We start from the raw sequence: 26,919 nt of genomic DNA, 5'->3' as shown, positions 1-26,919 counted from the left end.
ACTCGAGTGCCACAGTGCTAAAAATAGCCATTGTAGCTGTTCCAGCTCACGGTCTGTAGGCTAGGGCAAGGGGTGGGCTTAACGCCCAAGCTCTTTGCTGAGTGTCTACACAGTTATTTTTAGCGCCTTATAGTATGAGCCTCATAAGCTGGAGTTTGTAGACTTGGGGTCTGAGACTTGCTGCTGCTTGCTGTGTGAATGTACCCTCAGAAAAATTGCATCTGGCTTTGTAGGCTATTTGCCTTTCTCGGTTATTAACAAGAACGGGCCAGGAAAGAAGGGGGATTTAAAAATGTGCATATCAGCGAAATAAGTTAAGGTCACACTTTATATCAAGGGCACATTCATTAAGGGTTTATACAGAGTTAACAAATGCTTAATAGATATTGTAATAAACAGTTAATCACTTGTTATAGAATCCAACAGGTGAATAGGTTACTTCTTACTGTTGCAAGTATAGTTGATTTATTTGTATTATCAGAATGCCTAAAGTGCTAGTCATGGACCAGGGACTGTACAAATGCAGAACAAAAAGAGTTTGCTATGCCAAAGAGTTTGCTGTAGCTCTACTTACACTACAAGTTCTTTGGAACAGGGACTGTCTTTTTGAACTGGTTTGTACAGCGCCTAGCACCATGGGGTCCTGGTCCATGACAAGGGCTCCTAGGTGCTACTGCAATCATCATCATAATCAATAACACCTTCTACTGATATTATAACTATATATAATACCTTCAGCAGATGTTCTTATAACTACTACAACTTCTACAGCTCATGTCTGCAACATGCTTATAACAGTTATTCATTCATTCACCCTTTACAGGCTACTTTTAAAGGTAACCAATTGGTGACCCAAATCAAAAGATGTGAAAGGACTCATAATTCAGCACCCACCATTTCGACCATTTTGTTTCAACGTATTTGCCGACAGCTGGATGGCGCTTCCGTGGCCCAAGTTCTGTGGAAATTTCAGGTCTTCCAAATTCCCATCGGTGCTTAGCCTTGCAACTTCCAGTTCTGTTAACAAGAGAGAAGTGAGCTACTGAATTGTAACACAGAGAAAAAAATCACAATTTAAAAATAATTATATACAGCTAAGTTAGAAAACTGTTTTCCAAATAAAATGCAAACACTAGAATCCATGTACAGTGTTTCATGCTAGACTCTGCTTTGGACTTCTACTTATTTTTGCCCTGAAGAAGGTTTAAACATAATTTTAAAATAGCAAATAAAATGTAGTCTCTGTAGTAGACAAAGACACCAATTAATATAAACAAGCACCCAAGAATATAAAAGACAACAATTAACATGAAAATCTGAAAGTGTTGGTAGTTTGCCACTGGTTCTTGGTACTTTCTGTAGATTTTATCGACACTCAGCATCTGCATTCAAAGAAATGAAAAGAAAGGCTGTTGTCATTTTACGTGAGCACTGCAGGAGGCCTGGCACTTTCCATCTCGCTTGTTTTTTAATTAAAACCAACCGTCAGCTAAATAAAGACAAAAACTTGAATTCAATTGAATATATTTGTATTAAGTAAGATCAAGGATCATAGCCTTGTAAGCTGGTGCCCTCACTGATATAACAGACGTAGATTATGGGATTTCCAAAAGAGAGGAATGTAAGTGTCCAAGTTCCACCGAAATGCAATGGGAGTTGGGTGCCTAACTCCTTTAGGCTCTTTTGAAAAAATGTAGTCCATGCTCTTTAGGGCAGGGTCTGTCTCTTTGTTATATGTTTGTACATATATCACAGTGGGCCCCGGCCTGTAGGCACTAGTGAAACACAAATAATAGATAATCATAATACACCTAACCACACACATGTAGATTCAGCGAAAAGTATTATAAAGTATTTTATAATAAGTTATAATATAATATTTATATAAGTATGCTTATAAAGTATTTTACCCCCATAGAATAGAGCAACTAGGAGTCAAAACCTGCAATTCTTACTGAGACCTTAGTCAGCCAAATCTCTAAGATCCCAGGGACTGTCTTTTAATGTTATGCAGCCAACACAGAAGCTTAGCAAATAATGACTCATAACAATAAAGGGAGTTTTGTTTGGGAAGGGCTTGAGGCTTTGGCTGTACAAGAGGGGTTCTGTACCTGCTGAAATGTAATTTCTCCAGGGCAGTGCACTGAATCAGCTGGCAACTTTCATTTTGTTTCACTATAAATCACTACATAAGAGTTTACTATCAATGGAGCCCTGCTATACCAGAGTTCACTATCAATGGAGCCCTGCTATACCAGAGTTCACTATCAATGGAGTCTTGCTATACCAGAGTTCACTATCAATGGAGTCTTGCTATACCAGAGTTCACAATCAGTGGAGTCTTGCCATACCAGAGATCACTATCATTGGAGTCTTGCTATTCTCAAGTTCACTATCAATGGAGCCCTGCTACACCAGAGTTCACTATCGATGGGTTCCACTGCCGAATCTGTCCATCCAGCTATTGCTCTGCCACTGCTTACAAAACTGACATCTTTAAATCCTACTGGCTAAAAGGGAAGCCTTTTCTATGGATCATCAATACAATTACACCCCACAAAAAATGCAACTAATTTATTCATGGCTAGATCCATCTGATAGGGCCAAATCTTGAGAAAGTGCTGAGTGCCGGCAACTCCTAGATTTTACCATTAGTAAAGAGCTACAGGGAAGAATCCACATTACTGAAGGGAAGGTTGGGAAAGTCACACTCGAGGGGAAGCAAACACCATCATTCAACCCCCATGTTTTATTCCACAGTTGTTGGTGACAGAGGGACACTCAAACAAGAGAGGAAGAGTCATCTACGTAACACATATGGAGAGAGGTTGAATTTCATTCAGACTAAGTGAGCTGTACTATATTAGAACTAGAGGGTGAAATCCTGGTCCCCCATTGGCGTGAATGGGACCAGGGCTTCACCCAGGATTCCAAGCCCGTTTCCACTTCTTTTCCTCTCCCTGGCCACCTTTGGTGTTTCCAGTTGCTCCAGTCACTTACGGATATTGTCAGTGTTCTCCCTGACAATGTCCGACTTCAGGAGGTTATCGGCCAGCACAAAGGCACTTTCCTCCACTGTGTCCAGCAACATGGTGGCTGCGCGCAGCTGGTCGCTTGCGGTCAGGTCTCTCCATGCGTTCAGAGCCTGTGGCTGCAGGAGGTTATTAACTGTCTCGACCATGGCCTGCAAAGAAGAAAAGAAGAGTGAGAAAGGGCTCCAGGGAGTCTGCATGAGCTGTCAAGCTCTCTACAGATTCATCCTACCCAGTAAGCGGAGGACTGTCCCATCTCCTCACCCCTGCGGACAATCTACAGTAGAGCTGCCCATTATTTCCCCTTTGGCCAGGGAACGTCAGCAAAAAGGTTCTTCTCATCAATAGCTCTGAATTCAGAGCAAGTGAGAATTTTTTTTCTCTGAACACACACACACACACACACACACACAAAGGAGACTACATTTGAAACCACACATCTTTGTGAAGCAGGATGCTGGTAGTTACAGTGTCTACTGAATCCAGAATTAAGAATTAGACCTAGGACAGCAAAAAGATCTATTCCCAATAAGGTGCAAAACCTGCACTGCTTAGCCAACATGAACAGTTTCTAATGCATACCAGGGCTACTGTTTCTAGAAGAACACACCATCACCACCACTGTGCTGCTCTCTCTGGTAAGGCAGCTAAGCAGTGGGGCCATGATACCTATAATTCTCAGGTGTGCGTGCATCCAAAGGTGCAGCAGGTGCTGTCAGAGATTTACATAGGGCATCACATTTCAAATCTCTCCACTCAGTAAACAGTCTTCACTATAGTAACAACTTATATCCTTCCTGCCACGTACATTGTGCCCTAGGTTGCAAAGTGAAACAGAGCACTCCCATCGTGAACTTCCCAGGGATTAATCTGGATGCACGTTAGGCTGAAAACTAAACCGAGCAATTCTTGTAGCTTGTAAATTACAGTCCTCAGACCCTAGAAGATTTCACTTGACTAAAAAGAACAGCTCAGTTCCTAACCATGGCTAGCCCAAGGTGCGTGTAGTTAGCATGTTTTTAAATGGGAATCAGCAGTGCACTGGTTAGCAAAATTTACTGCTTGTGGGGAGAAAAAAAATAGCTAATGTTTTCTTCTGCTGGTTAGTGTTTTCATGGTTACTAGTTACTAGCTGCTAAAAAATCCTGCCTCATAATGAAACACCTCCACTGCCAATTAGCACCAGCCTCAGCAACTAATTTGCTTTTTGAGATAAAGTTGGCTTTTTTGATGTTCTTCCATGCGCTGAAAGCCCTGGCATCAAACCCACATCTACTGCTATTCTGTGCTGCAAGGACAACCCTGTGTGACTTTGGCAAAATGCAGCCCCAAGAAGCTCACCACTCAAAGTAGCTGCTGGGTCTTTTCTTTTTTCCCACCTAGGTTTAAAACATGACTTATCAAAGAGATATAGCACGGTCTGTTTTTTAGGAAGTGATCTAGAGCCCTGGTACTAAAATGACATGATCAGAAGGATGTGGCGCATGGATTAGAGGATGGATTCACCACTGCCCTGCCCCTTCTTCAGTCATGCCCACCTGTGCTGGGGTAGGATAAAATACTACCTGATCAAAATGATAGCCTTTCACATCCATTTTGCACTGGTGCAAAAAAAATAGACAGTGCTAAGCTATGGTGAATTGCTCCACGCACGATTATCTTGCAGTAAAGCCCAGGGAAAAGCAAAGACCTCAGGACGTTCCAGTCCTGGGGACCAAGCAGCTTTTATGATTATTATTTATTTATCATATCATGGCCCAGGACCCCAAAGTGCAGGGCGCCTTACAAACAGAACAAAAAGACAGTCCCTGCCCCAAGGAGCTGACAATATAAGTGTAAGACAAGAGACAACAGACGGATACACAGAGAAGGGGGAGTACAAGGAAACAATGAGACCCTGCTGGTCAGCATGATAGGCTGTGCTGTCAACACACCAGCTACCTAACTATTGTCACATTTTGTGTAGTGTTCACGGCGAAGGAGAGTTTTAAGGAGGGTTTTGAATGAGGATACATCCCAATGACACTTTTAATGAGATAATGCAATTATATTAATAACCACTGCAGGTACATAGTGCATTCTGGAGTCACTTTCATCAGCAGAGGACTGGTTGACACTTCAGAATTTTCCTTTCACAGAACCCCTTTATCCTACACCCAGCTTTTACAATACCAATAGGAGTCGCAGAAATTCAGCATTACACATATACGAACAATGCAAAGATGTTCTTTGACTCTCTCAAAGCAGTCTACGGATCATCTAAATCCGTCACACCTCCCCTGAAGTTGGCAGATGGCACAGCCCTCATCAAAGATAAGGAACGAATTATACAGAGTTGGGGTGAACACTTAATAGTCCACTCAATAGGCCATCCAGGGTCAATTGGCGTGCCCTTGATCAGTTACCTGAGAAACCCACCAAAGGGGATCTTGACCTCCCTCCATCAGTTGAAGAAGTTAAGAAAGCCATCAAACAACTGAACTCTGGCAGAGCGACTGGAAAAGATGGTATTCCAGCAGAACCGTATAAAGTAGAATCATAGAATATCAGGGTTGGAAGGGACCTCAGGAGGTCATCTAGTCCAACCCCCTGCTCAAAGCAGGACCAATCCCCAACTAAATCATCCCAGACAGGGCTTGTCAAGCCTGACCTTAAAAACTTCGAAGGAAGGAGATTCCACCACCTCCCTAGGTAACCCATTCTAGTGTTTCACCAGCTTCCCAGTAAAAAAGTTTTTCCTAATATCCAACCTAAACCTCCCCCACTGCAACTTGAGACCATTACTCCTCGTTCTGTCGTCTGCTACCACTGAGAACAGTCTAGATCCATCCTCTTTGGAACCCCCTTTCAGGTAGCTGAAACCAGCTATCAAATCCCCCCTCATTCTTCTCTTCCGCAGACTAAACAATCCCAGGTCCCTCAGCCTCTCCTCATAAGTCATGTGTTCCAGTCCCCTAATCAGTTTTGTTGCACTTCTCCAGACGTTTTCCAATTTTTCCACATCCTTCTTGTAGTGTGGGGCCCAAAACTGAACACAGTACTCCAGATGAGGCCTCACCAATGTCAAATAGAGGGGAACGATCACATCCCTCGATCTGCTGGCAATGTCCCTACTTATACATCCCAAAATGCCACTGACCTTCTTGAGGTATTTCATGACATCTTGAGTAGCATTTGGGAGGAGGAAGAAATGCCAGAATACTTTAAAGATGCTATTGTCGTATCAGTGTTTGAAAATAAAGGCAGCAAAGCTAACTGCACAAATTACAGAACCTTTGCTCTCCTCTGTATCGCATGGAAAATATTAGCTCGTACTCTACTGAACAGACTCATTGCAAACATATCTGAGAAGAATCTGCCAGAAGCACAGTTCAGTTTCAGATCAGGTCGTAGTACTACAGACATGATTCTTGTAAGGCAGGTCCAGGAAAAATGTTTAGAGCAGAACATGGGCTGAACAAGAAGGTTCTTACAAATCATCCATTTGTTCCATGACTCCATGATAGTGCAAGTGCTCTCCAATGGTGACTCTTCTAACACGTTCAAAATCTCGAATGGAGTGAAGCAAGGCTGTGTACTTTGCTCCAATGCTGTTCAATTTATTCTTTGCCTTCGTGCTCAGCTATGTCACAAGGGACTTGGATCAGGGGATATACATCCACTCCCCTTTCGATGGCTTCCTCTTGGATCTTTGAAAACTCAGTGAAAAGACCAAGACACTGGGGAGACTTTTCTTCAAGGCAATTTTTGCAGATGACTGCACCTTGATGGCCCACAGACAAGAGGACCTTCAGGTCATTGTCAATAGGTTTTTCTGAAGCATCCCAGCTCTTTGCCCTCACTCTCAGTCTTGGGAAGACAAAGGTCTTATTCCTACCAGCACCTCATTCCAATGCCCCAGTGCCAGCCATCTTCATCCAAGGCACACGGCTGAAAAATGTGGATCAGTTCAAATATTTGGGCAGTGCCATCTTGAGCAATGGTTCCCTTGATAAGGAAATTGCCTCCAGAATTAGTAAAGCCAGCCAGGCTCTTGGCAAACTCTAAACAAAAGTCCTTAGCCAACACAACATTCGTCTCACCACCAAATTGAAGGTCTACAGTGCAGTGGTCCTAACATCTCTCCTGTATGGATCAGAGACATGGACTCTTTATAGACGGCATATTAAACAGCCTGAAAAATTTCGCATGTACTCCCTCCGCTTAATAATGAGCATTCGCTAGCAGGAGAGAGTGACCAATGTTAAGGTCCTTGAGAGAGCGAGCAAACACAACCAGCATTGAGGAAATGCTATTGAGAGCACAACTTACGTGGACCAGACATGTCATAGGAATGAAAGACCACTGTCTCCCAAAACAGATCTTGTATGCGGAGCAGAGGCAAGGAAAAAGAAAGAAGCGTTGTCCGTATAAGCGCTTCAAAGATAATCTGAAGAGCAGTCTCCAGTGGGATGGCATGAATCTCCAAGAAGTTGAGCAAATGATTCAGAACAGGACTTACTGACCTCGTCTCTGACAAGATCAGAATGTAACAGATTTGAGAGGGATCGACATAATAGTCTCCAGGCTGCATGTGAAAGGCACCACAATGCTGCATCATCAAACATCATAGATATGGACTTCCCATGCCCCTTGTGGCCAATTCTGTGTGTCAGGGTTTGGACTTCAGAGTCATATGCGTAGCCATAGATGAGAACTGAGACAATAACATCATCATCGTCAGCGATGGACTACCAAGAGCAGCAGTATGGAATTCACGAACAGGAAATTTAGCTTCTAGACTTTTAAACTAATTTTTAAAATAAAATTAAATAAAATAATAATACAATAATTAAAAAATTTGGAAGTTTGGCAACTTCATCTAAAATAAAATGATAAATTTATCAGTCAAAAAGACTCATTAAACTACACAGGGATAGGTATGTTTTCAGTTTTTTTAAATCTTAAAGCCCAGTCTGAATAATGTTTCATACATTTTGGTAGCTTACATTGGTAGCTTGTCTCCGGAAAGAGCAAAGAGAAGTGTTGTTATTTTTGAGTGATCAAAGCCATGCCTATTTTGCTTTGCATGTCTATGCAACATGGCTGTGTTTTTCTTGCAAAGATCCCATATTCAAGGAAAGTAATTAGGCACTCCAGTCAGAAAATGATGATTCCCCACACCCCCCCTCAACATTATTATGCAGAACACAATTTGCATTATTTTCATCTTGCTTGCTACTAATGGGCCCTTTAAATCTTTGCTAAAACAACATGTTGGATTTTATTTTTTAAAATATTTGAATGGAAGAAAGAATTAGTCTTAACTACAGCTCTAGCTCCTGGGTTTGGGTGAGATGGTAATGCATATTTGACTAAACTTGAAACATGCTGAAATACTTGCATTAGTAGTAGTGCAACATCTGCTACAAAGATTCTGCTCTTAAAAAACTATTTTTTTCCTCATGTGTATTTGAATTTTTGTGTGTGTGCACATCTGTGAATAACAGAACATTAACAGGACATTATACAAACTCTCTTGCAGAGTCAGCAGTCAAATCTGTTTGCTACACAGAAGCCAGCACATGTATGTCACCAATGAATTGGGATCTGATTCAAAACTTATTAAAATCAACAGAGAGATTCCCATAGACCTCAATGGGCTTTGAATCAGATTTGAACATATCCAGTAAAACTGCCTTCACAGGAGTTACTCCAGGGTTGAATATGGCCCATTGTTTTCCCCAAAGAAACATTCCCTCACCCAGTCTAGTGCATTAACCTAACCTTCCCAACACTTCATTTTTGAGCAAAGCACTTCATTATCGTGTAGCATTGCAGGTAAGGCCAGGGAGATTAAGTGTTAATGAAATGTTTGGGTTTGGAACATGGGCCGAGGTAGGTGTTTAAATGAAACCAAACAGCTGTTAAAGGAACAGCTTCACCTGAGATAGAGATTGCAGGAAGAGGACAATGGAACAAATATGGACAAACAGGACAATTGACAGTGCTAGTCAAAGCACTGATCCAATGGCTGGGCTCTTAGCTTAACAGCAGAGCTCTGGCCCGTGCACGGATTATACAGATTTGACTCCTGCCCCATCAGGAGTTGGTCAGTCCAGGTATGTCTACACAGCAGCTGAGCGGTGTCTCCCAACCCCAAGCAGACAGACTCGTTTTAGCTCTGCTCAAGCTAGTGTGCTAAAAATGGCAGTGTGGATGCTGTGGCAGGAGTGGCAGCCCCAGGTAGCCACCTGAGCAGTACCCAGTGGGTCAGGCAGGACAGGTACTCAAGTGAGTAGTCAGGATTTCTGTCCATGTTGCAACATCCACATGGTTATTTTTAGTGATTCAGCTTAAGCAGAGCTAGGACAAGTTCAGTTATCTGGTCAGGAAGGCACATTCCCAGTGGCAGTGTAGACATACCTGAGGGGCAGGGAAAACTGCAGAAGCAGAATGCTCCTCCAAACACAGTGAGTGCCTTACAACTAATCATCACATCCGTGGGGGTGGAGGGGTTAGCACTGCCAAACTCCAGACCCAGACATTCAATCCTAGCCCTCCTCAGCCAGAAGGCTGAGAGCTGCAACACGGGGACTGAAACATGAAGAATGGACGCAAGGTGGGTGTGTTTGGGTGGGGGGGGAGGGGGGGAAGAGGGGCTCAGTCCCAAGAGACACTGATGATACTGATAAAGGTTGGGATTTTCAAAGGTGCCTAAGAGAGCGTTGCACCCAGCTTCCTTTAAAAGGTTGTGGGTTCCTAACTTCTGTCGACTCCTTTAAATGAATAAACAAACCAAAACTCCCACTGGTCCATACTATTATTCTGTGAGTCAAACATTTTCCATTAACATTTCCCTGCCCCCATCCTCTTTTAAGCACTAACCAATACAGCTCAGCTGATAAGAACTGTATACAAATTAGCAGGATTGGCCAAATAGCTTTTGCGAGACCTCATGCAAAACAGAATTTGGGGAGGTGGGTGTCTCATCCAATTCTTCCCACAGCTACAAGCAGCCTCTCCCACAATCTTTGCATGCCCACAACACTACACTGAGTCACCCTGAGGTTGCGGGGATGTATATAAGATAACTAATATACCAGGAGTGTAAACAAAGAGAGGGGAGACCTATGATAGCAAGAAACATCTTTGGTGCAAATGAGCAAGCAGTGTTTAGCTAACCTGTAGCCCCAGGACATGGACAGACAGATAAACAGAGAGAAACATCAGGGTACATAGGGCCCAAGATACCAAGAAAGCAGACATTCCTACTGTAGTTCTATGCAGGAGATGTCTATTACCCACAGCTGTCTGGTAGCAAGGGTGCTGGGCCAGGAGTATCTTTATATGTGAGGCCAAGTGCAACAGATATAGATCCTAAATGTAGAAAGAATAGTAAATATGGCAGGCGACCAGCTTGGCTTAACAGTGAAATCCTTGCTGATCTTAAACACAAAAAAGAAGCTGACAACAAGTGGAAGACTGGACAAATGACCAGGAAGGAGTATAAAAATATTGCTCCGACATGCAGGCGTGAAATCAGGAAGGCCAAATCACACTTGGAGTTGCAGCTAGCAAGAGATGTTAAGAGTAACAAGAAGGGTTTGTTCACATATGTTAGCAACAAGAAGAAAGTCAAGGAAAGTGTGGGCCCCTTACTGAATGAGGGAGGCAACCTAGTGACAGAGGATGTGGAAAAAGCTAATGTACTCAATGCTTTTTTGCCTCTGTCTTCATGAACAAGGTCAACTCCCAGACTACTGCACTGGGCAGCACAGTTTGGGGAGGAGGTGACCAGCCCTCTGTGGAGAAAGAAGTGGTTCAAGGCTATTTAGAAAAGCTGGATGAGCACAAGTCCATGGGGCCGGATGCGCTGCATACAAGGGTGCTAAAGGAGTTGGCGGATGTGATTGCAGAGCCATTAGCCATTATCTTTGAAAACTCATGGTGATCAGGGGAGGTCACAGATGACTGGAAAAAGGCTAAGTTAGTGCCCATCTTTAAAAAAGGGAAGGAGGAAGATCCGGGGAACTACAGGCCACTCAGCCTCACCTCAGTCCCTGGAAAAATCATGGAGCAGGTCCTCAAGGAATCAATTCTGAAGCACTTAGAGGAGAGGAAAGTGATCAGGAACAGTCAGCATGGATTCACCAAGGGCAAGTCATGCCTGACTAATCTAATTGCCTTCTATGACGAGATAACTGGCTCTGTGGATGAGGAGAAAGCAGTGACATGTTATTCCTTGACTTTAGCAAAGCTTTTGATACTGTCTCCCACAGTATTCTTGCCAGCAAGTTAACAAAGTATGGGCTGGATGAATGGACTATAAGGTGGATAGCAAGCTGGTTAGATCGTCGGGCTCAAAGGGTAGTGATTAATAGCTCCATGTCTAGTTGGCAGCCGGTATCAAGTGGGTCGGTCCTGGGGCTGGTTTTGTTCAATATCTTCATTAATGATCTGGAGGATGGTGTGGATTGCACCCTCAGCAAGTTTGCAGATGACACTAAACTGGGAGGTGTGGTAGATACGCTGGAGGGTAGGGATACGATACATAGGGACCTAGACAAATTAGAGGATTGGGCCAAAAGAAATCTGATGAGGTTCAACAAGGACAAGTGCAGAGTCCCGCACTTTGCAGGGAAGAATCCCATGCACCATTACAGGCTATGGATTGAATGGGTAGGCAGCAGTTCCGCAGAAATGGACTAGGGGTTACAGTGGATGAGAAGCTGGATAGGAGTCAACAGTGTGCCCTTGTTGCCAAGAAGGCCAATGGCATTTTGGGATGTATAAGTAGGGGCATTGCCAGCAGATGGAGGGATGTGATCGTTCCCCTCTATTCGACATTGGTGAGGCCTCACCTGGAGTACTGTGTCCAGTTTGGGGCCTCACACTACAAGAAGGATGTGGAAAAACTGGAAAACATCCAGCGGAGGGCAACAAAAATGATTAGGCGACTGGAACACATGACTTATGAGGAGAGGCTGAGGGAACTGGGATTGTTTAGTCTGCGGAAGAGAAGAATGAGGGGGGATTTGATAGCTGCTTTCAACTACCTGAAAGGGGGTGCCAAAGAGGATGAATCTAGACTGTTCTCAGTGGCAGCAGATGACAGAACAAGGAGTAATGGTCTCAAGTTTCGGTGGGGAAGTTTTGGATTGGATATTAAGAAAAACTTTTTCACTAGGAGGGTGGTGAAGCACTGGAATGCGTTACATAGGGAGGTGGTGGAATTTCCTTCCTTAGAAGTTTTTAAGGTCAGGCTTGACAAAGCCCTGTCTGGGATGATTTAGTTGGGGATTGGTCCTGCTTTGAGCAGGGGGTTGGCCTAGATGACCTCCTGAGGTCCCTTCTAACCCTGATATTCTATGATTCTATGATCCTGATCCTGCTCCCATAGAAGTTAATGCAGAACCCCTTAACTTCAGTAGTGTCAGGCCAAGTTCATAGACGTGTGGTTGGGATTTTGGAAAGTGCCCAGGACAGACAGGCGCAAAGCTGCCACTGAAAATCTCTGTGGCCCAGGTGCCTCTGAAAATATCACTAACCTTGCAGTCACTCCTGACAGTGACTAATGCAGAGACCAAGAAAATTTTCTCATTTCTTTGTGCTCCCCTCAATGTATCCACCTCTTGTCTCTTGTTGTATGCTTAGACTGTAAACTGCTTGGAGCAGGAACCATCTCTTTGTTCTGAATGTATACAGCACCTAACACAATGGGAGTCCTGGTCTGTGACTCCTAGGCACTGCCAGAATACATATAGTAACAATAACAACAAATGACAGAGGAGAAATCTTTCCCAAACAGGGCAAACATATTGTTCCCTGGCTTTGTCCTGGGATTACAATCAATCCATCCATCCATCCATCCATCCATCCATCCAAATATAATTCTTCCTTTTCATAAACTACAAATTGATATTAAAATACATTATTGTCAACAGGCAACTAATTAGGAGCTTTACAGTAATTATGCATTACTAAAAGATTGTTTTTACATATCCTGTTGATTTCCTTTGTGACAGTTGCTTTGTTCTGTAAAATTGCATTTTGCTTGTGTGTTTATTTTTATCTTCTTGCCTTTTAGAAATGTCTAGTGAGAGTTTCTGGATAAGTGACAGTCATTCAGTTTTAAATCTAGGAGTCTGCATATATATTGGTGCCACAGAAGTCTTGCTATCACTCCACCAAAGCTTTAAACTTTGCATTTTGAAAACAAATGTCTTTTCTACACTCAGAATCCCTGACTTTAACTGGGAATTGACACTGGAAAACACTGATGGCTATAAAATCCATTCACCCCGGTCCTGTTACAGCGCAGTGTGGGAGCAGATTGTGCGTCTCATAGTACCACCGCATTTCAACCTTGACCTCAGAAAACTGGTGGCTTTCCTACAATTCTGAGCTCTTTAAACATGTAGTTTAGCCTCTTGAGAGAAGGCCATCAGCTGAAAAAACTGAAAAAATCAAACACAACTATTAAGGGATGCATCCTTCCTATCTTCCCATCAGTGAATGATAAAACCTTGGTCCAAACCAAAGTGGTGAGTGTCAGAGGGGCTTTACGGGAAACACGTCTGAATTCCTCTTTTGACCCTTCCAATTCTACAGGCCATTTCAAACTGGCCTCTATTGCAGAAGAGCATATTTTTAAAGTGTACCTGAAAACATCATGCAGATAGCTTCCTATTGTGTTGCAGTCCTAACTTCCTGGGGGTTTTGCATGAATGTGGACGGTGGAACTGGGGCTTTAATATACTTGTTATGATCCTACTGGTTAGAAAATAAATAAACACAGAACTCTGACTTTTCTAATGCTCTTTCATGTTATTAGCAATTACATTCCTTGGCTGAACGTGGATTACATCACGCAACTCACATTACAGTATTAACCAATCAGGAACTAGCAGTAGTACTGGACACAATGGGAGCAACAAGGCAAACACAACCTAGGATAGCTTCAACAGGTCCCGACACCCCTATAATGCAAGATGATTCCACCAGTCCCCCAGTGTAATGGCCATCTCCAAATGCCACACAAGCCAATGGAAAGATTCCCACAGATTGTTTAATTACAATTTGTTTTGGTTCTTGTTATGTTATTCTAGAGGTCCAAGTACCTTCCCCCAGGGACAAACCCAGAGAACATTTCCCGGTTTGGGCTCAGTCATTACTCAGCTAAATATGCTCAGTGGCTTCAATGGCAGTAGATCAGGCCCTCGCTCAGGCTGGAGGCCCTCAGTCAGTACAGCGTATGCTTAACATTAAGGACTGAGCCAGGACTACAGACTCGGACCTCAGTGCCATGTTCGTATCTGTAGCTTACCAGCTTTTACAGGGTAAATTTAACTCCATGTCCTGTGCAACAAAACCAAGTTCAGCTACGGAAAATTTTATTCTCTAGTTCCAGACAACTCACTGCAAACAAAGACTGATTCATCAAAGTCCACTCATGGACACGTCTGGCCATAGGGACTTTGTGTGTAAGAACACACGCATGCACACACGCACATGCACACAATCTCTCTCTCTGCTCCCCTCCCCATTGAGAGCCAGATTGTGTCTGGCCCCTGTGCTCGGCATGGGCCAAGGTGTGGATGGGCACAAGGAACTCCTAGCCCACCTCTGTGCAGTTGCACTCCTGGGGCTCAGGGAAGTACAGGGAGTGCACCCCAAAGGCACACACCACCCCAGGGTAGGTGAGGAGGAGGCATGGTGTGTCCTTGCTTTACCCTCCTGCACCAGCCAGTAGAGCTTTCCTGCTGCAGCCAGGGGAGCATGCCGCCCCCTCCAGGGTGGTGGTGCCGCATGCATACTCTTCTATACTTGCTGGAACGATAGTACCTGCTGAGCGAGGACCTTTTCCAGGACTTCCTGTGAGCCTCTGCCGTGCCTACTCAGGGCTGTGACTACACACACAATCTAGCCTTGCCCACTGCTCCTATGTACATCATCACCACTTTACACCACCACAGATGCATGATGATTAATATCAGGGCAACCTCACTGTATATGGCTTTAGAAACCTTTGTGCAATCCTGGCTATAATACCTGTGGCTCTACAGGGGGCATACAGGGTACTGCACAACACACAACTAAACCTTCACTGCCCTCCTGTTGCATCCAATCCAACTGCTGACTTGATCAGCCAGAAAGGGTGTCCATTCAGACACTGCTGTCCTTGTTTGAAGAGACATAGCCCTCTCGGACGAAACGACTGTGCTCTAAAATGATAAGGTGCTTTTTTTAAGCTGCTCAAAACCAGGTCCAGATTCCTCTGGCCATCAGCAGCAGAATCAGCTGCATGCAGGGCTGCTTCGGATGAAAACCAAATTAAACAGAAAACAGCCAATCCGTTTGTCTTGCAGCAATATTTATTTTAAGTAAATGGCAAGGCAAGGGAGGATAATGAATCTCTTGGCTTTCTTGTGCCCGCTGGCTCAAAGAGGAAAGTATACCGCAGCAATGTGGTGAATAATCAGCTTTACAACGTTGTTCAATTATGGTCAGCTGCTCAAACAGCACTTGCCCTTGTTTCTTTGTTTATTAATTGTGAATTTAGAGCACTGTAGTAGCACAGCAGCTATGGGAGACAACGTTCTCTTCCTCCAGGGATCACAGTCAACAGAGATGGCAGCGAGGTGAGCTTCTCTGCTCCATTGGAGGCAGCACAGCCTGGGATTCAGGAAGCCTGGGTTTTATTCTTGGCTGTGCCATTGACTTTGGGAAAGTCACCTCATGTGTGTTTTCACTTCCACTTTTTGTTTGCCTTCTTTGTTTCAATGATAAGCACTTCAGGGCAGGAATTATCTTCCATCACATGTTTGTTGAGGGTCTATCACGGGGCCCTGATCTGATTGGTGCCACTCGGTGTTATTGTGAAGCACACTGGCTATAAATTATTTATTAATTATTATTATTATTTGGAACATGCACATAAATATTAACCCATTTTTTATTTGCCGCTTGATGTTCTGTTGCAAACTGCTGGAAGAAACCACCCCTGAGTTTCACAACATCTGGAAAATACTGGTAATGGAAAAAGTTCCTTCTCCAAAGAAAACCCCCTCAACAAATGAGTATGCTTCATGGAATTCAGAGAGTAGAACAATGCTCTGTGAGTCAAACCTTCAACATTTACGTTCTTCTAGTGTTCACTGATTAAGGATAAATAGCCAGGTGGGACTTTCTCAAGACTAAACAAGCCCAGTTTTTTAACCTTTCCTCAGAGGTCATGTTTTCTAAACCTTTGATCTAAATCATTTTTTGTTGCTCTTCTCTGGACTCTCTCCAAGTAGTCCACAGGTTCCTAAAGTGTTGTTCCCAGAACCAGACACAGTTACTCAGCTGAGGCCTCACCAGTGCTGAGTAGAGAGGAAAAATTACCTCGTGTCTTACATATAACACTCCTGTTAATAAACCCAAGAATGCTATTAGCCTTTTTAATAGCTATATCACATTGACGACTCGTATTCATTTTGTGATCCACGATCACCCGCAGAACCTTTTCAGCAGTACTTCTGTCTAGCCAGTTATTTCCCATTGTGTAGTTGTGCATTTGCTTTTTTCTTCCTATGGGAATTGCTTTGCACTTGTCTTTATTGAATTTCATCTCTTGCTTATGAATTTCCTATTATGTGTTATTTACAATTATCATTTATATTGCTCTGAAAAACTCAGTGGAAAAACAAATCTTTTCTTAAAACAAAACACATCAGTGTTGGCAAGCCCCCCAAATAAAATGAGCAAAAGCTAGGATCAATGACACTGTCAGAAACTTCTGCTGGAAGCTGTGTGATCATTGCCTCTGGGCATAAAGAGTGCCATCAGTGGAGGAGCACTCCCATTAACCGCAAATGTATGTTGTGCTGCTTGAAGAGACTTCATAGATACAGGGGGCAAACTGAAAGCTTGGATCTGGGTGCACAAGGAGACGTAGGACTGGAAAGGTTAATGCACTGAAATAGACCAGCTCAGGAAACGTCTGGCCCCTTTGGAATATCAAATGACGAGAACGCTGTAATCTGTACAAAAGGGTCACAAGTCAAACTGAAGCAGTCATCAGCCTATGCTGGGACAGTAGATCTAAAATAGACAAGCATATTATTCTTTTAGCTATTATTAAACAAGAAAAATGTCATTTTAGTTAAATGATGTCATTAAATTCTGTTTCTCAGCGGGGAGCTGCCTTCAGATCTATCCGATAAGGCTCTTCATTATCACACAACTCCTTTCCTCGAAAATTACTCTTTTAAATCCAGATTAAAAGTTTTCTTTAGTCAAAGTATTACACTAGAGACAATGTCAAAAAGGGAGGCCAGCCTGATCTCCAAGGCTGTCAATGCATTGTAACATGCGGTAAAATGGCATAACATGCACTTTGCCTGAGTTTGGTTGAAGAGTGATTAATTGTTTTTCTAAAAAATGCTTAAAATGTAGAAGCTAATTTCTCCCATCACCCTCTACACCTATCTGAGAAGTGCATCTATGAATGAAGCACTGGTCTTCATTTAGTGCTATAGTAGGTGACTGGTGATTGATGGCGTCAACGTTGATCTGAAGTTTGGATCTAGGGAAAGTATGTTCTTTCTCGAGGGAAAAACAAATGGAGAACATATCCTGATATTAAAATGTGATTTTCCTATGGGCCTAATGGGCCCTTAGTGACTAAAACTAACATGCTCGTATTTAGTCTGGGCACCAAAATCCATAATTTAGGTATTGAAATAGAAGAGGCCTCTAGTTATCAGATGTGCTGAGAGATCCAAGCTCACATTAAAGTCAATGGGAGGGCTGAGATGCAATCAGGACACTTGCTGAGGCCCTTAATATGGATTTAAGGGCCTAGGTCTAGGCACCTCAGTTTCATAAGCTTGGCCTTGAACTATAAATAATCTTTTAATGGGAGATCACTAAAAAGTAGGAGACCTAATGCAAGAGAAGGAGGCTATAAATTGGAGACTGTGTTTTTTGCTTTTCAGTTAGCACTTGCAAAGGAATGTTCTATGGTCAGCAGGCATCTGTGGGGCTGACATGAAAGAATTCACTAGGAAGAAGGAAATAACATATGATCTATTTCATCTAATAAGATCTTCCATGTGGAATAGCTTTCTGAGGATTGCCTTTATGAATCACCTATATTTGCCGTTCTTCTGTTTGGGAATTGAGAGTATACAAACAGCAAGTAGCTACTCACTTAGGGGAAGTAAGCAAAGCTGCAGAGATAGAGAGGAAAATGCTTACATGCAATATGTGTTTCTCTGACAGATTTTCCGTATCCTTCAAGGGGATTCCCAGGGAATTGGAGACGTGCATTCTTCCAACTGTCCAAATAAAAGCAACATCTCCCAGTAGCATCTATGGCAGTTTGTCTTGAGACCTTTCCCAGTGTCGAAAGATTTAAGGGCCAACTCCAACCAAAATCCCAGATAATCACACAGCAAGCTCTAAGAATATTTGCTATAATTACTTGTGGACATTTCTCCATATGGTATAGTTTAGTTAGAGTTATTTAGGCTATGTCTAACGCCATCAGCTACGTCTGAGATTCCCAGCTCCTGTGGACTCGTGTTAACTCTCATCTGAGCTAGTGCGCTAAAATGAAGAGCATAGCAGCAGTAGCATGGGCAGTGGCAGCCCAGGTTAGTACAAATCTGCCTAAACCCTGTGGGTACGGACTCAGGGGGCCTAGCCCCTGCCACCGCCACTGACTATTGTGACTACACTGCTGTTTTTAGCGTGCTAGCTCTCATGACAAACAATAGGTCTACAGGAGCTGGGGATTACCCCTCTATCCTGTGTGTAGAGGTTACACTGATCACAGAAGTATGCACTTATGTTCCTTGTCCATACTTATGCAAATAAGGTTAAACTCCAAAGATAAACTAAAGTCTGTTTCTTTGATCCTGCTCTCTCCTAACAATAGGCTCAGCACAGTAGAAACACGCAGGGTATTTTCTCTCTTCCTGACACAAATCAAGTGCAGGTTGCTCAAGCTGTGAAATATATTAAGTTCACAGAGTTTTAACAAAGGTTACCAAACCACAAAATCCTGCTGTGAATCAAACTACTTTCAGATGTCCTTTTAATTATATTAAATGAAAGTTTGGGCCGCTTTGATGCTTATGGGCAAACATCTAGATCTCTTGAAAAGCTGCTAAAAGTACTCCCTGTTGCTATAGTTAATATACTACATTGTATGAACCCTGCTAGCCAATTTATTCCAGCCACTTTAACAAGGATATCCAACCTGACAGGCCACATAGAACAGCATCAGGAGTCAAGCAAAGCACAAATCATTAGAGGACTCCAAAAGTTGTTTGACACACACACCACAGAGCTCTTTGTCAGACAGCCAATTAAGTGACCAAATAAGGAACTTGAGAATCTTCATTAATTTGTTTCTCACTCTATAAATGGCAGTTAAAATCTCTCTTGTCACGTGCACTGCAAGTACACAAGTAAATGTGGCATAATTCAATTTACACTCTGTCCTGAAGGTGCAAGCTTCTTCTTTGGTTTAGACACAAACAGGCATCAATAAGAAGTGGGACAGGAAGGAATAAGCCACTTTAGATATCAACAGACTCAGTCCCAGATGTATCTTTTATCTGCCAAGAGATATTAGGTTTTCAAAAAAGACCTCTTCCTTTAATCAGTCGTGAACTTAATGCCTTGGATCCGCTGAGAAATGTTGATCATTTTCGCTTACTGCAATGATTCAGACTGCTCATATCTTCAGGAAGAAACACGTGAGAGTGATACCTGAGGATCAGAACTAACGGGACCACTTTGATCAAAACAATAGCAATCTCTACTGACTGGCGATGTCAAGAACTGAGACAACACAGGCCAGTATCATAGCAATGAAGTTATTCACTTTATGGAAGATCCTGTGTTCTTTACTGCATGGGTAGTACCTTCAGAACACTTCCACTATTGTCACGGGTAAGGTAAAGGTAAAAGCCTCATCCAGCTTCTAACAGGCGAGAAAATGGCACTTGCAGGAGTGAAAGGCAGTTATAGTTTTGGGGTGTGGCAACAGTATGGTTCTGACTTAGACTAAGAGAAGGAGGCTCTTCCAGACATGCTAAAGGTATGTCTGCAGAGCAGACAGGAGGCGTAAATCCCAGCTCAGGTAGACACAAATGTTAGCGCTGCTCAAACTGGTGCCCAAAAACACCTGTGTGGCTACAGTGGCACAAACTAGTGGCCAGAGTACAATCCTGGCCAAGCCCTGGGTACAGCCTTGGGTGGTTAGCCAGAGGTGCTGCCCATGCTGCTAGACTGAGCAGAGCCAACAGGCGTACATCTACCTGAGCTGGGAATGCCACTTCTGTGCTGCTCTACAGATGGACCCTAAGTAAAGAGTGGAGTGCTGGCCAAACTCTGGTAATCTGAGGAAGGAAAATGTCTCAGCTAGACCGAGACAAATACTGAGAAGGCTTGTTTTTCCCACCCAGATTAAAACCATTTGCTTTGGCTATTGTGTTCACATTCTATAAATGTTAAAGAATTAGGATTCACTGGCAAAAACACTTGTGGGAGGCTAAGGTGACACTCTCTCCTTTGAGCATTTGCCCTCCTTGTGGTAAATTTTATACATGAAGGGATCAGTGTGTGGCATGACAGGGAGTCAGGGCAATGCACACTGTTCACCAGAGCCCTGGCACAAACTGCACAAGCAAGACAAGGATCCGATCTCACCCCTTGTAATGAGGCCCACACATGCAGTAGAATCCCTGACTACACACCCACAATATGGAGCGAGAGGTGTCAAGCGCCCCCTGAGTCCCTTGTGCAGACCACTCATATTGTCAGTAGCCATGCGGGGGTAAGTGACAACAGCCCAAGCAGCCAGGACTCTGCCTCCTGCACAGGTAGGCAGGGCAGGGCAGAGGCTGGCAGCAACCGGGAAGCAATCTGCCCCAGGGATAGGGCTGAGCAAGACCACATACACCCTGGAGCAAAAAGGGGACGAATCAGAGACCCCACTGAAACTCTCAGAGTCACAATCCGGTTCCTGCTCTGTTCCGGGGGTAGTGCAGCAACAGAATCTGTTCCTTGGCATATGCAGCAAGGCTACCATTGAGCCCTGATTTTAAACTCTGCACACACTCAATAAAGCTTGCAAGAGACAAACTGTTTTTCAACGTATCTGAACGGCTTATATAGCCCCCTTTACTGTAGTAACTGAATAACTGTAACCTTTAGTGTATTTATGCTCCCCACGCCCACGAGAAACAGACATGATCAGAATCAGTCCCTGTTGTATACATGGGGAACTCAGGCACACAGAAGGTAAGGCCCAGATCCTCTGAGGTATCGAGACTCCTAACATCCATTGATCTCAAAACCTAAAAACCTTTCAGGATCGAAGTTTAACTGACTGGCCCAAGATCACACAGGAAGCCTCTGGGGGAAGAGGGAACTGAATGCACTTCTTGCAAGTCCTAGGCTCACTAAGCCACTGGACCATCCCTTTATGCATGAGCATAAATTTTGTGGCTGAGAAAGGCAAAGGTTTAATTTTTTTCTAAGCTTTCCTAGCCCTGCTTATCTGCTTCTTCTCTCTGATGGATTCAAAGCCCCAGTGATTTCTCCCAGCCTAATTTACTGACTTCAGGAGTTACACGCATCCAGCCCCGCAGTGGAAACAATGCTGTAAGCCAGCTAAGGAGACCCATCACAACCAATGAACTCAGCTCAAATGTCAAATATTGAAGATCAGATACTTGAAGCAAACTGCTCACAATCAATCCAGACCATGAAAGAAGAAAGGGACGGGAAACAACCCTCCATAAAACTGAGTAACTACGAATTCTGAACATATCACAGGGAATTTCCATCTGCTTTTAGAATGTCTGAGAGAGAAAAAAAGAGGTTAAACTAATCAAGTGCATTATCCATTGCGAATCACACTCTCTACTCTAGTCTCCATCATGATGACTCCTCCTGTGGCACACCTGAAATAGGTTGCCAGGAGAAGTTAATAATAAAGAGGTTGGGTTTGAGAAACTATGAGATGTTTTCTTACATTATAAGCTTTTGGGGGACATGGACCATCTTTCTGTTCTGTGTCTGTACAGTGCCTAGCACAATGGGGTCCTGGTCCATGACAGGGGCTCCTAAGTGCTACAAGAATGCAAATTAATAATAGCTATGATAATAATAATGATGATGATGAATGGATGTGGACATCTAGTTCAACACAAGCTAATGAGAATTAATTACATCCTGGAAGTTTTCTGTGTTCACAAGATGATTCCAGACCATCTTACAAGCAGGAGTAATAAAAATACAGCCTTGTTCTGCATACAGAACTTTCATCTCATCATCAACTGGTATATGGTTACCTTCTGCATGAAACTATCTCCCCTGATAACAAGTGATTCCCCATCAAATAAGTCTCCTTTGGTGGAGTAGGCCTCTCTCACTGCATGTAATTATTATGCATTAGAATTCTGAGAGATAGTTTCTCTCATATCAGTTCTGACTTTCTTGCGCAGCTGTCTATTCACCTATGCCAACATGTATTTGTTGTATTATTGCTGATGCCCTGAGTTGCCACTAAAGTAGATTGAAGGATTTGTCTGGGTTGTGATTCTTGTTTTCTTCTTTTTGAAAGAAGAACAGAATACCAGTTACCGCATCAACATCTGAAAGGAGGAGAAGAAGCAAACTCTACCTACAGTAAAGATCACTGGGTCTGACATTTTTCAAACAAATTATCAGAGCAATATTAGTTTTCACTATGCTACTACCTAAAAGGATGGGCTGATAATCGCACAAACATATTTACAGATGCATTTATTTGAAGAACTCTGCAATATATTTGAATCCATATTTGATATGGTTTATTTTTTATTGTACATACATCTTTGCTCAAGACCACCGTCAGCTTCAAGTATTGGCTATACAGAGTTACCCATCACTAAAGGTCTACAAAAATTACTTATTTATGTCCTCCATGATGAGGAAACCACCAAAACTCTAATCAATTTATCCATCAATCCCAAATTAAACCTCCTAAAATATCAGTTATTTTCATTGCTGGCTTTGCATTTAATGGACATCCTTCATATCAACTTCCTATTGCGTTTGTCCCTTGTTTAGAGAGATCAATAGTAAAAGGTACATTTTCAAAACTGTGCGTAGAAACTTAACTACAAGGTTCCAATTCATGGCAAAATTCATCTCTGTAACAAAATCATGTTACAAGGGTGGAATCCTGATTCAAGGGTGGGCAAAACTCCCACTGACTTCAGCGAGGCCAGAATTTCACCCCTCGACTCTAAGGGTACGTTTACACTGTAGCTGGAGGTGTAATTACCAACTTCGGCAGACATACCTGTGTTAGCTTTGTCAAGGTAGTATGCTGAAAACAGCAGCGTTGTCACAGCGGCAAGACAGTTAGCCACTCAGAGTACAATCCCATCTGAGACCCTAGATACATACTTGGGGTGGCTAGGCCCATCCTGCCACCCATGACTCCGTGGCTACCCTGCTATTTTTAGCATGCTAGCTCAATCTTCTAGGTTGGGTACATCTGCCTGAGCTGGAAATTATACCTCCAGCTCCAGTATGGACATCACCTAAGATTTACTTAGGGGCTGCAAAGGGTGTAATAAACTGCTGTGGTCAGCCTACAAATTTCTCTGAATTATTGCCTGGAAGAGGGAATTTTGTGGAGTCCTCTTTAATTTCTACTGATCATATTCTCTTCCCTGTGCAGGGCAGCCACACTTTTTGGTGAATACAATTACATGAACTTCTAAGGGAAAATGTATTGTTTGAAGACTATATTGATGCCAAACATCCTGCAACATAGCACATAAAGGTGTCACAAAGTATGTTCTTTTATCTTAATGTATTCAAAGTACAGACCATATCAGAGATGGAGAAGAACAATTAGGTCATCCATTCCATTCTCCATCGCATGGTTGTTCTCTTCAGAAGGTTTATTAGAGCTTTGTACATTGTAAGGGCTTGTCTACAGGGAGACACTCAGGATAGTTCATCCGAATTAACTCAATGTGCAAGGTTAAAGTGGATTAGTTAAACAACATTAAGACCCCGTGTGGATGCTCTCATTCAGAATTAAAGTAAAAGTAAGAGTTTGCTTTTTCTTTTTTACACAGCAAAATCTCGAAGGCAGCAAAGAAGAAGAAGAAGAAAAATGTGTTTGGCTACTCTCTCTGAAATCTTAAGAGTACTCAGCCTGAGGAATGGAAAACATTTACTTATCTTTACTGATGAAAGCAAATCAGTATACTGGTACAGTTAGCTGGGGTAGGACTAGATAGATCTCCCACACCCCTCAGGATATCCACACCCAAAGGGATCAGACCAGGTAATGAAGAGGAATGCAGTTTTATATACATTTTACAGTCATAGAAATCCAAGCATTCTCACTCGAAGTGCTAGAGGATGCATTGGCAAAGTAAAGCATATCATAGCATAAGATGTCATGTTTTGTAGGTGCAGAAATTAAAAATGTACAGATGTGCAGAGGGGACCTTACACATAAATGTGGGTTTTGTTTTAATGTCTCTGTGGGTATTATATACATATAAATAATGGCAAATCCTGCATTACTGCAACATTAAGATTGCAAAATTAAATGCAGAAAAATCAGAAGATTAAAAATAAAATGTTCCTTATTGCAAAGTTAACTCATTCACATTGCATGTACTGCTTTATAAGATTCACTGGATCTATAGTCAAGGTAACAGGACAAACTGCACTATCATCCTGATCCTGCAAAGACTGTGAGTAATAATAATATCTAGTGCTTTTCATCAGTAGATCTCAAAGCTCTTTACATCCCCATTTTACAGATGGAGAAACTGAGGCACATGCAGAGGGCATGACTTACCCAGTGTCTCCCAGCAGGCTCGTGGTAGAGCCAGGAATGGAAGCCCAGTCCAGTACTCTATCCACTAATCTCTAAAACAACTAGCAGTGCATAAAGTTAAGCTGTCTTGTAAATCTTTGCAGAATCAGGACCACAGATTGCAACTGGTCATAACTTTATGACAAATGTCCCCTTTGATCTGAAGTTTTCCATGGCTGGTCTCAGTCACAAGGTGGATTTGGGGGGAAAGTTTGAAGAAAACCCTTTTCTTATTTCTGAGTTATCTTAGAAGGGTAAAATGTAACTGTTCCACTTTAGATGAGAACTCTAAAGATTGGGGGGGGGGGGGGTTTGTGTATGGAAACTCCAGATTAGCTGAACTCCCAAGGCACAATTTGGCATATTCTCTGTGCAGTCTCCTACTAAAGTCCATGGATGCTCTCTATGAGGAGGATTTACAGAGATGGGTTCCACAAAATTGAAACTTCACCTGTGGCAAATCTTCCATGACAAATAGGTTCTGTGGGAGTTGGAAAAATATTTTAAAATTAAGAAATGATAGAATCATAGAACAGTAGGACTGGAAGGGGCCTCGACAGGTCATCTTGTCTAGGTCCCTGCACTCAAGGCAGGGCTAAGTATTCTAAGTATTATCTAGACCATGCCTGACAAGGGTTTGTCTAACTTGCTCTGAAAAATCTCCCCATGACGAAGATTCTACAACCTCCATACGCAATTTATTCCAATGCTTAACTACCCTGACAGAAGTTTTTCCTATGGCCAACCTAAACCACCCTTGCTGCAATTTAAGCCCAATTTAAGCTTCCTGTCCTATACAATTTTTCTCCCTCCTCTTTGTAACAACCTTTTATATACTTGAAAACTTTTTCAGGTCCACTCTGTCTTCTCTTCTCCAGACTAAAACTCAATTTTTACTCATAGGTCACGTTTTCTAGACCTTTTATAATTGTTGTTGCCCTCCTCTGGGCTCTCTGCAATTTGTCCACATCTTTCCTGAAATATGGAGCCCAGAACTGGACACAGAACTCCAAGTGAAGCCTAATCAGCCCGGAGTACAGCGGAAGAATTACTTCTCATGTCTTGTTTACAACTCTCCAGTTAATATATCCCAGAATTATGTTTGCTTTTTTGCAACAGTGTTGCACTGCTGTCTCATATTTAGCTTGTGAACCTCATTAAGGAATAATACCAGTTGGTGTAGCCCCCTCCCCCCTTTTCTCTTCTGGGTGTTTGCTCTTACCAATATTTGGAGCAGCTTGATTTAAGCAGGCACATTGCATGGTGGGAGTAGCTTCTGAATTGCCTGCTGCACTAGACAGCTGTACTCTATCTCAGGGCACACCACCTCACCTGTGCCATCTGCTTTGGCCAGTTGCCAGGCAGGGAGCTGGGTTTGGAGGAGTCTTGGAGCATTAGGAGGTGGGGCTGTGGCTTAGTTATAAACTTTTGGTAATTATTAGTCAGTCTTAACCCTTTCTTTCCTTAGCTCCCATCTTCCTGTTCCCAGTAAATTCCCCTCCCTTATACTGTTACTTTGGGTACGTCATTCCTTTGCTGGGGTTAAGTTTATGGAATTTTATGGTCCTGGGAACTGGACTATACATTCCTTGCCAGCTTGTAGCATTAGCATTGATTTTCTCAAGGGAGACCACCCCTGGGTATCTGGCCCAGGGAGGAATCCCCTGAGTGGAGGCACCAGAAAGGAACACAAGTCCCAAACCACGAGAGGAGAAGCTGCTCCAAGTATTGGAGAAAGCAAATGCCCAGAAGAGAAAAAGAGGGTGGACTAAGCCGCATGAAGGGGGACCCTCACATGGCATTATTCCTTCATGAGGATAAGCCGCATGTGACATTCAGTTGTTTTTGAGCGACCGATGTGCAGAGAAGCTTTACCTTCCTTTTCTAAAGTGAAAATACATGTGCACAGGCAGAACAGACACAGCCAAAACAGGGACTGCTCCACGGGGAGGAGGGGCTAAAATGGGACCCCGCTGCAGCCACCCCTCTCCCAAATCCCACCCCTGACCC

At 43.0% G+C, this 26,919-nt stretch overlaps 1 protein-coding gene across 1 annotated transcript in view; it reads right to left on the bottom strand.

Annotated features, from left to right (window-relative positions):
* Nucleotides 1-26,919, bottom strand: part of ADGRL3 (adhesion G protein-coupled receptor L3) — a 682,597-nt gene that overhangs the window by 118,424 nt on the left and 537,254 nt on the right. The window contains 2 exon segments of the mRNA XM_038399396.2: nt 895-1,017; nt 3,001-3,184. Coding sequence (XP_038255324.1) covers nt 895-1,017; nt 3,001-3,184 — 307 coding nt within the window.

The sequence above is a fragment of the Dermochelys coriacea genome, chromosome 4, assembly GCF_009764565.3.
Source record: "Dermochelys coriacea isolate rDerCor1 chromosome 4, rDerCor1.pri.v4, whole genome shotgun sequence".
In the NCBI taxonomy this organism is placed as follows: domain Eukaryota; kingdom Metazoa; phylum Chordata; order Testudines; family Dermochelyidae; genus Dermochelys; species Dermochelys coriacea.
This window is presented reverse-complemented; position numbering and strand designations above follow the sequence as displayed.